This window comes from Crocodylus siamensis, chromosome 5 (assembly GCF_052110815.1).
Source record: "Crocodylus siamensis isolate JL-2025a chromosome 5, ASM5211081v1, whole genome shotgun sequence".
Lineage (NCBI taxonomy): Eukaryota > Metazoa > Chordata > Crocodylia > Crocodylidae > Crocodylus > Crocodylus siamensis.
In genome coordinates this window covers 180,441,377-180,454,937 of record NC_143399.1, presented here as the reverse complement: position 1 = coordinate 180,454,937, position 13,561 = coordinate 180,441,377, and the positions used below count along the sequence as shown (strand labels likewise).

Here is a 13,561-nt window from a genome sequence, read left to right as displayed (position 1 = left end):
GCCTGCAGCCCAGTTCTGCCATCAGATGTTTTGTGCAATTTGTTTCAAAAGCCATGGCATTGCCAAAAGTATAATGCTAACACCTGTCCATGAATTCAGTGAATTTACAATTAATGGGGAGAAAATATTCCCAAATGGCCCATCAGAAAAACATTATATATGTCAGAGGAGCTGCTGGGGGAAATGGTAGTGTCTTGTTTCACTGGTAGCAGTGAACACAATAGTTACAAATCTCTTTTATCTTATCTCCTCAAACTCACAAATTCCACACACTGGCAGCCCTGCTGAAGCACTCTGCTATCCACCTGCCAACTCGCAGAGAATCCCCAAGAGGCTGTATTTTTACAAGGTTATTAATTATTTGTTACTCACTAAATGCTCATTATTTCCATCTGGCATTGTGACAAATAGTAAAAACAACATTTCTAATAGCTAGTATATAAAGATCATTTTCTATTTGCCAATCTTCCGAAATTCACCCTAATACAAAATCCCTACTAATCTGCTGCATCCAATTTTGTATGGGTCCTTTGTATTAAAGCAAATTTCACCTTACATGTACCCACTCTGACATATGCCATATACCTTCAATACAACTTTGTTGTGCTCCATCCATGGCCCACTTTATCTTCAAATGAGAAATGACGGTTTTAAATTGAGATTTCCATACCTCAGCAGAAAGCATAGGTTTCCAAGCATCAAACCATCAGTTGGTCTCCTCTGTGCCAAGACAAACTGGTATAGTGTAGGCTAAGTGAGAAAAAAATGAATTGGCTAGCAAAAGGGGATGTGACAGTAAGTAAAATGATGATTGACAGCAAATAATTCATTCTGAAAAGGGGAAATTTGTGACTGAATTGTGGTATTTTTCTTAAGGAACTCTACTTTGCATCATTAATATTCTCAGAGTTTGGGGACAGGTTAAACAAAGCTTTTTTGCTAAAGACCTGTAAAGAACATTGAGCAGTGTAATGACTTAAATAATTTTTAGTTCTCTGCTTAATTTAACAAAAAGTATTACAAATAGATGTATACATGCTTAGTTATTTCCCTAGGTTTCTATTCTCCTTGCCTCATGTATATGGGATGCCTATAAATGTCAGGAGAAGTTGAGGGAGCCTAAGGAAGGGATAATAGACCCTCTAGTTCTTAAACACTTTGGATATATTTGCTATGAGAAATGATATTACACAGTTAAGTATAATTGATCCACCATTTTTACAGTGTAGAACTCTACATTTTATTCTGCAAGGCAACATGAAATAGAATGAATGAATAACATTTCAAAGCTGTCAGACTTGGATGACCAAAAGGAATACCTAAATCCACATTCAGGATAACAAACCAGAAGTAAAACAATCGGAAATGGCCATTTAGAAATCAAACTGCCATTTAAATAACTATTACAGTGACTTAGGCACCAACATTAGAAAGTTGAGCCCACAAATGTTTATGCTTCATACAAATTATGAATAAAACTTCTTTAAAAATGACTGTTTTGCTTTTCAAGGGATCTGATACTAGGATTAAATTAGTTTATAGTGATCTGCCTCTGCACTTCCTTGCTTCATCAAGCAGCCTGGCTGGTACATTAGATCTATGACATATACTTGAGGAGGAAGCAGAAGTCCAGTTATTCCTTGAGGGGAGTCGTCAACTAATTTAACTTCATTCCAAGCTCTCGTGTACTCTCCACGAACTAAAGTACAGCCAATGCCAATCCTGTCTGCTATTACCTATTAAAGTAAACAAAAAGGAATAATGAAAGTTATCACTAGCTGCTGAAAAGTATCACAATATATTTAGTCTCTGAAATGCACAGCTGGGTCAAGGAAATAAGTAAAAGAAGATAATAAATGGAAGATGAGCTTTTCTGAAAGAAACTTTATAATGGATATTTTTTAGATGCCTTGCAAGATCCTGCAACTGGCAGATCTTTCCTGTAGTTCTTTCAAGGATTCTTTTTGCATTTTTTCCACCATCTTCTACCAGAGCAGCAGTGAAATACAGCAGTTAGAATTCTTTTCAGAAACTGACACATTCTTGTGTTGTCAGCCACTTGACTAGATTTCAAATAAAACTTGGCACATGTGATGCCACAGTTTTTCCAATATTTTCTAAACGTATTGGAGGACATGTTTTTGACCTGAAGCATTTACAACTTTTTCCTCCCCCTTTCTCAACCTACAGACTTAACATGAAAGACTTTATGGCGCTGTATTGTGAAGGTCTGATGATTAGCATGGGCATTAGGTTGCTACATATCTCAGAAGCATGCTTCTCATTCTTCAGACTTGCTAATGTGTCACAACCTACTGACAAACAACTGGAAATCAGAACACTTATAGTTTGTTGTGCTCAGAACTGTGATTAACATATTAACTTTTACATATGAACCTTGTTTCTCAGGATTCTTCCTTGCTGCCCTGTACTTTTGCAATTTGTTGCAGGCTGGCAAGGATGTCTTTCCTTGGTTCAGTTAGGAAATGGCTCTGGGGAGAGAATCCTTCACTGAGTTTTTATGGGGCATCACAGTGAGGGAAATTTTAGCAAGGAGGGGAATTTACAAGGCTGCCCCTAATACCTTTATTAATTTATTCCTCCATACCCCACCAAAGAATGTAGGCTCTTTCGTCTCTTCCCACTGCCAATACAATTAGTTTAGGATGGCCATACTTCTCTGCAGAACTCCACTGTGCTGTTTCCTAGGAAGTCCTTCCTATTGTTACTCAGAGCCCTACTCCAGGCCCTTGCTCCTGTCTTCCCCTCTCTTCCTAGGATCGTAGGAAGTGAGCCCACCAGCCTAAAAACCACAGATGTTCTTCCAGAAGGGGAAGGAGAAGTTAAAAGGGGCAAGTTGCATTACTGTATTTTTCACCGGTGGGTGAGAGAAAGACAGAATGGAGCCTTTCACCCTATGAACAGATCAGATACTCAGTGCCTGCTCCCATTCCTCCTTCCCTGCTCCTATGGATACTATAGCACCCTTCTGCACTTCACCATCGTTCTGTACAAACATCCTGTTGGCTCCTGGGCTCACTCTCTGGGATGTTCTGTCTGTAGCCTGAAGGAGAAGGAAGAGAGGATGTTTGTGTTTGCAGCTACCTATTGGAGGAATGTCTCCTTCTATGTCCCACTTCCCCACTGGCTACCGAATCCTCTAAGCCCTGTGTCTCACCACATGCACATGGGATACAGCAGGATGGAGAGGCAGAAGGGATACCACTTCCAGAAATATTCTTGGGAGTTCTACTCAGGAGTCATCCCAAATGACTACTAGTAAAATCTTTCTGCTGTGTTATTATTTGGTGTCATTAACCTATTTCTAAAGGAGATCAAAGAAAACAAACCCACGGCTTCTGGAGTATTTCAGAGCATGAGCTCTCAGTTTGAGGCCACAGATACCCTGACCCTTCCCATATTGTTTAGTTAGGGGGATACCAACTAAATGGAAGAAAGGATGCACATGACAAAGGTTGAGAACCAGCTTAGAGACATTTAAAAGTGCTAATGGATGATTTCTCATATCCCTTCTTCAGTAGAGCACGTTCTTTTAGAAATCTTTAAAATTGCACTATTACTTACAAAAGGTAATGTTAGGTAATTTTTAGAATCCAAAATTCCAGGCCTGAAGCAAGTGCTGTGTCATTTATTGGAAACTGGACTTCTCAGTTCCCAGTGGGATAAAGCTCCTATTTCTAACTACACAGGAAAGCAGAAGATTTGGGGACTGGGTACAGAAAATGCTTTTCCTGAATGCTGGAGAGCTCACCCCAGTGATGCTCTCTACATGTGCCCAGGCCACATGGTTTTGTAAAGAGATGCTGTTTGGCTCCCCTGGCATGGGGGTGGTAATAAGGGGCAGAGGCTACAAAGGCTTCTTCATCCCACTGTTCACCTAAGGAACATCACAACACAACTTGAGCCTTTGGACTATTCTTCGTTTTCAGGATTTGAACTTAAACTGTCCTGTGATAAGTAGCTAAACAAAACTGAATCTTTAAATATTAGAAAAACTATTGATGTTTAGCAACTTCTGCAGTTTCTTATAGTTTAAATGAGCTTATTTGCACAATTTAATACTTTATTATTAGCATATGACATATTTATTTCTCTACTCTTTTATCTCATATTTGAAATAATTATTTGGCTAACAGCACACAACTTTCATAAGTCTCCTGTGACACCTGTACTGAATGAAAGACGTTGTGACCTATCAGAGTACTGCACGCAAACACCATGTAGAAATGACTTTCCCAATAGTTTTATTTTTGAAATGGGAATTGTGTTATGCAGTGCTCTGTAGCTCATGACAAAAATAACATTATGGCTTTTGCCATGTGTGAAGTATTCTGCCGATATCACTTAAGGCAATGTCAATCTTGCTTATAAAAACAAGGATGTTTACAGAAAGAAGCCATGCTGGCTCTCATTCAATAGGCTATCAATGTTTGCCAAATTTAAAATTACTTAAATATATACACAACTAAAATGCTGAGACAGATAAATGCTACAAGGTTGTATCAAAACTGAAATTACAGTACAGTAGCTATCTCATTAACAAAAATATTGTAACACAGGATATTTTTAGAACTGATAAAGATACGTTAAACTACCTTGAAAAGTAAAGCCCTGTGGTAGAAGGTCCCTTTCTTGATTTTTCCAATAGGTATGACATTGCATTTCTGTTCAAATTTTATTTCGCTTATATGAAGTTCCCAGCTGAAGTCATGTAATTTGTCTTTTTCAATAGGACCACCCATATTGCCTGCAACGAACCTGTTTTAATATACACCAAGATCAATTAAATGTATTGTTTCTTTTCTATTTATCAAGCTTAAAGGTAAGGTTTCATATATACAAAAATATTTGTATGACATAAAAAACTGTATTGCTTTGGTTATATATAGTGTTATTTTTAGTGTTCAGTAACTGTACATATACTCACCACTAAAGAAATTAAAGTGATAATTCAGATCATTCTGATATGTCATAATTGGAAGCAGAAGTGACTGAAGCATAGCACTGAAATATCCAAATTAGCTTTAAAAAAGCTAGCTTGGTATTGGTGTCAAGCTAGCCACAGCAAAGAGCAGGGTAATTTACCCTGAAAAGCATTTCTGTGACTTCTGTGTAGATATTTCCTTAGTACAATATATGAACAGAGACAGAAGGTAAATGAAACAAACAAAAGATGGGGACAGTTTCACACAGTAGCAGTTTAGTATAATCAAAGGTAGTCAAAACATACCATACATCTAGCCACTGTCAAGTGTTTTACGGGCATCAGAGCAAAGTGAGTTTTAATAATAAGGTGGAATTTGAAAGAGGATATTATAGTGCCTTTATAGATTTTTATGTAAAGCACCTTCTCATGAACAGAGGAGTGCAGGAGAAGTTTGCTAAAAATTCTGAAATATTATTGGTAACTTACAACGATTCAAGAGTGATATAAACAAAAAGTTAAGCAGCTGCAAAATAACATGCTTCATGCAGAGAAATACAAACATTTTGAGATGGAGAGTAGGCTCACTCAAAGATGCATGAGCGTAAGGGGGCTTGCTCGTGTATCTTTGAACCAGGGGAGAAGGTTATTGTCTTCCTGCCTCTAAAGACAGACAAGCTGCAAGTGGCTTGGGAAGGTCCCCATATCATCCAGGACAAGTTGGATAACATGGCTTATGTGATGGCCATGAACGGGTCAGGCAAAAGGCCTAAGGTGGTACATGTGAATATGCCTAAACCCTACTATGACAGAAGTGATGTTGTATTTTGGATTTTCTCTATCGAGGAATCACCTGAGGACCAAGAGAAGCTCCTCTATCCCTGCTTCTCCATCCTGTATGCTGAGTGGGACGGAGAAGCGGGGATAGAGGAGCTTCTTCTGCCTGATTGACTGCCCTCCCAGGACAAAGACAAGCTACGCAGAGCTTGCTGATGTGCTACAGTTGGGGGCAATACAGCCTTCAATGAGTCCCTGGGCCAGCGTGGTGGAACTCATCTGGAAGCAGGATGGGACCATCTGGTTCTGTGTGGACTACAGGAAGCTGAATGCTATTGCTACCCCTGATGCTCACCCTATGCCCAGGATGGACTCTCTGCTTGACACCCTGGGCTGAGCCAAGTTCATCTCTACTCTCGATCTATCTAAAAGGTGCTGGCAGATGGCACTGGATCCAGATGCAATAGCCAAGTCTGCCTTTACCATGCCTTTAGGACTGTTTATTTTCACAGTCCTACCTTTTGGTATGCGCAATTCTCCTACCTTATTTCAGAAACTGATTAATAACTTGCTGCAAGGATGCGAGCAGTTTACAGTGGCCTATATTGATGACTTCACCATTTTCAGTCAGGACTTTGAATCACACCTGATTCATCTAACCACTGTGCTGGAAAAGATTAAAGAGGCTGGACTAATTGTGAAAGGAAAGAAATGCCAGTTGACATTACCTGAAGTGGTGTATTTGGGACACTGTGTGGGTGGAGGCATGATCACTCTGATGTGGGATAAGATCAAGACCATTGGAAACTGGCCTACCTCACAAACTAAGAAGCAGGTCAGAGCCTTCCTTGGTCTGGCCAGGTACTACAGGAGGTTTGTTCCCTCCTTTGGTACTACCACTGCTCCCTTGCATGAGCTGACAAAAAAGGACAACTCTAATCAGGTAGTCTGGGACCAGGAGTGGCAAGAGGCATTTGAGACCTTGAAGGCTGCCCTGATCAAACAACTGATTTTAAGACCACTGGACTATAATTAACCCTTCTGCATGGGCACTAAAGCCTTGGACACCAGACTTCAAGCAGTACTTCTGCAGGAGCATGAAAGGACACAACACCCTGTGGCTTACTTAAGCTGGAAGTTAATTCCCTGTGAGTGGAACCTGTCATCTATTCAGAAGGAGTGTTTGGCAATCGTCTGGGTACTGAACAAGTTGAGGCCCTATCTGTGGGAACAGCAGTTCACGGTCCTGTCAAACCAGGCCCCACTCCAATGGCTGTAGAAAACACAGAACACCAACACCAAGCTTCAAAGAGGGGCAGAGAAGCTTCAAGAGTTCACCGTGACAGTGGAACATATCAAGTGAAGCCAGAAGGTGGTAGTGAATTCACTGTCCATAAAGGACTATGGGTAACAGGCTGGAAGACGCCAGACCACCCCAATGTGCCCCGGCACTTGGCCAGCTCAAATCTTCCTGATGTAATGTTTGATATGCATTGTTGTTACAGCCAGTTTTATGTGTTATGTAGTTTTTTTGTAGGTATGGACAATAACCTTTCTGGACCAAACATGCCAGTGCCCACAGCCCTGTCAGGCAATAGTCACAGGCTTTTTAAAGGAGTGAGGGAGGTGTGAAGAAATCCCCCTCTTTGTCTGCCTCCTTGCTCTGAGTCTGCCCAACCCCCTCTGTTCCAAACTCTGATCCACCTAGTCACCTCAGTGGTACCATTGGGAGGGGGGACCTTGCTTTCCCTTTTGTCTTGTGTTTCCCACTGAACAACCCTGTGTAACCCTAATCCTTCTCATCTGAGGATGCTGATGATTGTTAAAAGGATTGGTCTGCATCATGTAGCCCCTGTTTGTGGTTGGGACTTAGTGATGAGGTCACAAAAGCTTTAAAAGGGAGTCACTTCATGTTGGAGTGGTCAGACATTTTGGGACACTAATACAAGCAATCAGCCTCCAGAACTCCATCAGCCTCTGGATGAACATGCGAGTAACTTACCTGAAATTTAGCCAGTAACTTAAGATTCAGTGAACTAGATGCATATCAAAAGGGCCAACAAGCCTATTCTGTTTTGCTCAAATGGGTTTTCTATCAATTTTCTGTTGTTTCGTATTCCTTCCTCTCTCCCTTTCTGATCAATACAGCTATCTGTTATAGCATGCCTCACTGTGTATATGCTTCAGAGAGGTGAGGCAAGCTTTTTTAGCTCCCTTTTGCTTGGCTGGCTAAGGTGGGTGAGGCTTTTTACTTTCCGTCCTGCCCAGGAGGTTACTTGTGAATGCTTCAGGCTAAAAGAAAGCACCCTGAAATTCCACAGTGGCCTAAACACCCAAAAGTCCACAGGGTCTGTGTACCCCAGGCTGCACAAAGCCCTAACAAAGACCCAAGCCCAGGTGGTGGCAGTGGTTACCCCAGGCTTGTGGACTGTGGTTTTTGATCAGGCACAGTGAGGTGGGAAGCTCAGTGCAGGAGCGCCCCTACTGTCCAACCACAGAGAGAACTTCAGATCCAACTAGCTGAAAGCTGCTTTGGAGTTTGCCAAACATTTAACATCATCCTGGCTGACAAACACTGAACTAGAATCTATCTGGTCCCAGGTGAGGGCAGCAGGGGCATGAGCACAACCTTCTGTGCACTCCTCTTTTCACTGTCTGCCCCCTCCATACTCCTGGTCTGTACCTGAAAGGGCAAGCATAGCCTTCAGAAACACTAAAACTGCTCTGCTGGGGTCTCACATGCTGGCAATCAGAGCCACCTGCCCTTGCATCCCTTTCCATTGTCATTTAGGGCATTGGACACACCTGCCCACCTGCAGCACCACTCCAGAGCATAGGCGCAGCTGAAACAGCAGCTGCCAGGAGACAGGGTGGAGCAGCAGCAAGAGTCCTCAGGGGAGCAGCTGCAGGTGCCATTTGTCTGTGAAACACAAGGGTGGGCACAGGATGCTAGACAGGGAAGGAGAGGGTTTACCTTGCACAGAGGCCAGGTGCTTTAGCACCCTTGAAAGGATCTCATGGCACCCTAGGGTGCTCTTAGACCCCAGTTGAGAATGAATGGTTTCAAGCAATGGTGCTCAACCTTTTTAGACCTGAAGCACGTCTCTTAGCTCCAGAGCATGTCTTGTTAAATTCAAGGCACTCAAAAATTGTTTTTTGACCAAGGAAAAATAACAAAGCATTTTTTCTGCTGCAAAGACCACTACAGGTCAGAATGTTTTTAATACTGTGGATTCCTATTTGAAATGTTTGGGTTTATCTCATAAATCATGTTTGCACACATAATAGGCACCCTGTGTCACTCTTGAAAGGATCACATGGCACAGCATCCTGGTTGAGAATCACTGCTTTAAAGGATGGCCCACTCCCACAATAGCTGTACTTCTTAGGGTACCCGGAGGCATTCTGCCTAAGCAGGTGAATACTTCTGGGATCTCCTACAGCTGCTTCCCCTTAGCATCCTCAACACACACACACACACACACACTCTCTCTCTCTCTCTCTCTCTCTGCAGGCTGTGGCTTAAAAGGGAACATACAAAGTAAAGCCCAAGTAGAAGGCTTTTCACTTACGTTTTTCCTTTTGTTTCATCAGATTAATGATAATAAGGCAATACCTCTGTGTGTCTGACACATGACCATGAATTGGCACCCTGCTTTGCACCAGCTGAATACTCATGGTATGAAGACAAGTTTTATCAAATTTTGTAGTTGTCTGGAATGTTACTCCTCGGGCTCCATACTGGGTGAGCTGCAGACCTCTTGGTCTGCGCAGCTCTGCCCCCAGGGACAGAAGCAGAAAGCAGAAGCTGGAGAAGGGAGGGGGAGCCTAGTGACCCCAGTAATAGGGGCAGGGGCAGCAGAAGAGATGTGGGGAAGCAGTGCCTGGACAAGAGCCTAAAGGCCATGAGTTAACCATTCACAGGCTTCGTGTGGCTTGCAGTCCACCAGAAGCCACCAGTTCCACAGCTCTGCATTATACTGGCACAGAATCACTGACAGCCTACGTCCCAAAAAGCTTGCAAAGTAAACATACAGGATAGGAAAAAAGAGCATTAACATGCAGGCGGAGTGAACAATGTGATGGTAGCAAGCATCATTTTAGTTCAACAATTTTTAGGGAGGGCTATGTCGCATTTAATAATGAGAGGATAAGCCAAAAGGATCACCTGAGTTCACGAGATGCAGATAGAAGTAAGATACTACTTTCAGACTCTGCACAGGAACTACTGGTGAGAATACCACAGAGGAAACAATAGAAAGCAGAGATCAGAGACATACCCCACAGATCAAATGGCAGGAGTCACATGGCCCTAGGAAGAGAGGGTCCATAATCACCATGCTGAAGAGGGAGAAGAAGGTGGTGGTGCTTGGGGACTCCCTCCTGAAGGGGGATGCATGCACCCAAATGTCATCCAACTCTGGAATTTTGTGAGATGTGCTGCATGCCTGGATCATAAGTTCAGGGTATAACAGAGAGATTGTTAGAGCTCATCATCATATCAGTCCACTACCCTTTCTTGGTTGTTCGGTGAGTACCAATGATACTACTAGGAATAACCCTGACAGATCAGGAGGCTCTAGACAGGAGTATAAAGAGGTTTGGTGTGAAGGTGACATTCTCATTGACCCTCTCTGTTGGAAGATAAGGCCCAAGCAGGGACCCTCTCATTACTGAAGAAAAAACACATAGCTCAGAAGCTGGTGTTGGCAACAAGGCTTTGGATTTGGATTCTTCATCAATGGGTTGATGATCTGGGAAAGAGGACTGCTGTTCAGAGATGGAAAAGCATCTTCAGGCATCATCTGGGTAACACAGTAAAGAGTGATTAAAACTAAGTTCTGTAGGACATGGCAGAGAAAACCTACTCACTTTAATGCATTCAATACCAAGAGAGAAGAGACTTAATTCTGAAGAATGGCTAAATAATTTCCTGGGCAGAATGGAAAAAAAAAGAAGAAAAAGGGAAATCAGCAAGGTATTTTTGATGCATACATATAAATGCATATGGTGAACAAGCAGGATGAATTCAAGTCATAGTACATATTTCCCAAGAGAGGGAGATATGTGGAGCACAGAGATAGAGGCCAAGCCAAAAGACACATGGATCAGTGAAAAGGCTCCTGCTCTGGAAGGGAGCGGACTCTTACTTCCAATGGGGCAGGAACTTCCCATGTGCATTACTCTGTATCCAGGTTATCCAATGAACAGTAAATTCAAAGTAGAATGGCTCAGCTTCTAAAAGTGCCCTGGATGAAGGACTAGATCATAATCTGTGACATAGTGGCTAGCACTGTGGTAAGAAGTCAAAGAGATGCAGAGAGATGGCTTGGGGGCAAGGAAGAGAGGGGGCTTGGGCTAAGACATGGGAGGACACTCCTTCTTCACCAAAGGAGTGTGCATAGCTGGATATTTGCCTGAACACTTTGTAGCCAACTGCACAGTCTCAGTGTGTGTGTGCATGTTTATATGCCCATACTACAGGGCATATAAGGTAACAGAATCACAAGCCGTACTAAGTACCAAAATGCCACTATACTGCTGGAATAGGTACATAAAGAGCAGCAAGATTTCACCCAAAATGTCAAGTAAGTTCCTAATACGTGTAGAAGACAATTCTCTGTTCCCCAAAGTTGATAATACAACTAGGAGTTATATATCTCGGATCTTGTTCTGACCAATAAAGAAGAATTATTACAAAGGAAACTTGTGAGGAAGTGATTGTAGAATTCATGATCCTAAGGAACAGAAGATTAGCAAAATAAGGATACTGGATTTCAAAAGGGTAGACTTCAAATAATTCAGAGAGATAGTAGGTAAGATCCAATTGGTAGACAGACTGAAGAGGTCCAGGACACTTGGCAATTCCTAAAGGATGCAGTATCGGAGACTCATCAAGAAGGCTTCCAACATGGGAAAAAGATAAGAACCACCACAAATACTGATGTGGCTACACAAGGAGTTTCATAGCTAAGTCCAAAGAGGCATGTACGGTTAAAGGAAGGAAAGGCAAGTACACCAAAAAATGGCAAGAAATTGCAGGGACAAAATCAGGAAACCAAAGGTGAAAAATGACATAACTGATAAGGGATGTTCAAGACAACACAAGAAAACATGTCAGACTAAAAGGCAGACAAGGAAAACTGTGGTAAATGGTCAGGTCAGATACACTTCTCATTTTGTAAAATAAACAGACATTCAAAATTGTTAAAATGTCTCCATCCACCATTTTGTATAAAAATTGCATTTTTCAAAAATGGCTTCATGTTTTGAAATATGGGTTATTTGCAGTAAAAATTTGAATAAAAGGGTTGAAATATTTTTACCTTACTAAACTATAATGCTCTGGATTGTAAGTCCATGACGTTTTTTAAACTTTTGTCTTTTGTTCCATCTTGGAATGGGAAAACTTTCAAATTCTCAAAAATGTTCCTGGGTCAGACCACTATTCCCTACTAAGCTTCATTTGTATTTTTTTTTTCAAACATGATACAGTACTTACTGTGCAAGTGCCACAACTTGTTCCTTGGTAGTTGCTAGTGGTAGAATTGTTTTGGAAGCATCCTTAATGTAATCCAGTAGAATGAAGTCAAATGGTGGTAGCCACGGTAACTTTTCAAGAGTTACTTCCTCCTGGATTTTAGGTGCAATTTGGAACTCTTCTTCTTCTTTTGGTTTTTCTTCTTCTTTTTTTCCTTTCCCTTTCCTTACAAAGAAAACAATACATAGTTATTTTGAAATCCCTCTCTCAAAAGTTCAAATTCTAGCTGCATGATTTTGTATTGGGATATATCAGGGAACCCTAGTTCAGAGGGAATTAGGAAAACCCAATTCTGAATCCACAGAGAGTAGTTATGGAAAGTGCTTTGATATTTAGGAACAACATGGCATTGTCTGCATGTCTGTGCTCGAAAAATCCTGACTAGACAGCTTCTATTTACCCAATGTGTCTCCCCCTGCCAAGCATTATTTATACCACTTGGTGGTCTGCAGTGGGAGACTCAGCCAATGTAAATAAAGGCATTAACAATGAGACAGTTTTGCATAGTACTTGCAAACTTTTTTTCATATACAATATTAATATTTAAAAACAATGAAATTGCTATAAAGTTTTCACTTGAAAGAAGTCTGAGACTTCAAACAAACAATCAGGAAATCAACCAAATGCCTGAACTGGTATCAAGCAAGCTACTTCAAACTTTGGCTACCATATGACATGTACCATTAAGTTTTGTAAGAAACCAAAGAATTTGCTATTTTTTCTCTTTCTTCTTCACTGGTGCTCATAAGTTAAGAAATGCACATAACCAGGGATGACAATCCTAGAAGTCTAGCAAAAATGTAAAGATACTATAAGTTTAGGCCTGAAAATGAAACAACCATAGAAACTGATATACTGCTGGAAATATCATCCAAAGATATTTCAGAAAGAGGAGCACACATTTCATACCTTTACAGGCAGCCTGAGCACATCAGAAGTCTCCTAAATCATCACAAAGGTTAAGTCATTGAACATAGCATAGATTACAAAATTCCAAGCACCATGTATATGGTGTCAAAATCTGTCTCTGCTGCTAAATACTCTACAATAGTTTATTAATAGCAACATACAGAAGTCACATGTTGTAAGAGTCATGTCTTACTTCAAAGAATTTGAGAGTCACAATGCACAAGTCAAGTTTGTAACTCAACGATTGGTTATTCATAATTCAACTTGAATCAGAAGCAGACAGCACTGAAGTCTGACAAAAAAAATCCAATCGCCCCTGTCTTTAAAAGTTCTGGTACATGTTGTAAATTTCCAGTATTTCTGGTATTCTTGGAGAAATAAAGAAAAGT

The 13,561-nt window shown here is 41.2% G+C and overlaps 1 protein-coding gene across 3 annotated transcripts in view; it reads right to left on the bottom strand.

Moving 5' to 3' along the window:
• Nucleotides 1–1,255: 1,255 nt before the first annotated feature.
• ARMC3 (armadillo repeat containing 3) overlaps nucleotides 1,256–13,561 on the bottom strand; it is an 86,184-nt gene continuing 73,878 nt past the window's right edge. For 2 of the 3 annotated variants that reach the window (XM_090049844.1, XM_090049845.1), the window contains 3 exons: nucleotides 12,225–12,428; nucleotides 4,617–4,779; nucleotides 1,256–1,736 (listed from right to left, as the gene is read on the bottom strand). In XM_090049844.1, the coding sequence (XP_089905970.1) occupies nucleotides 1,527–1,736; nucleotides 4,617–4,779; nucleotides 12,225–12,428 (577 nt within the window). In that variant the 3' untranslated portion in view covers nucleotides 1,256–1,526. The remainder of the gene's footprint in view (nucleotides 1,737–4,616; nucleotides 4,780–12,224; nucleotides 12,429–13,561) is intronic. The other variant, XM_090049846.1, reaches the window with a different exon arrangement.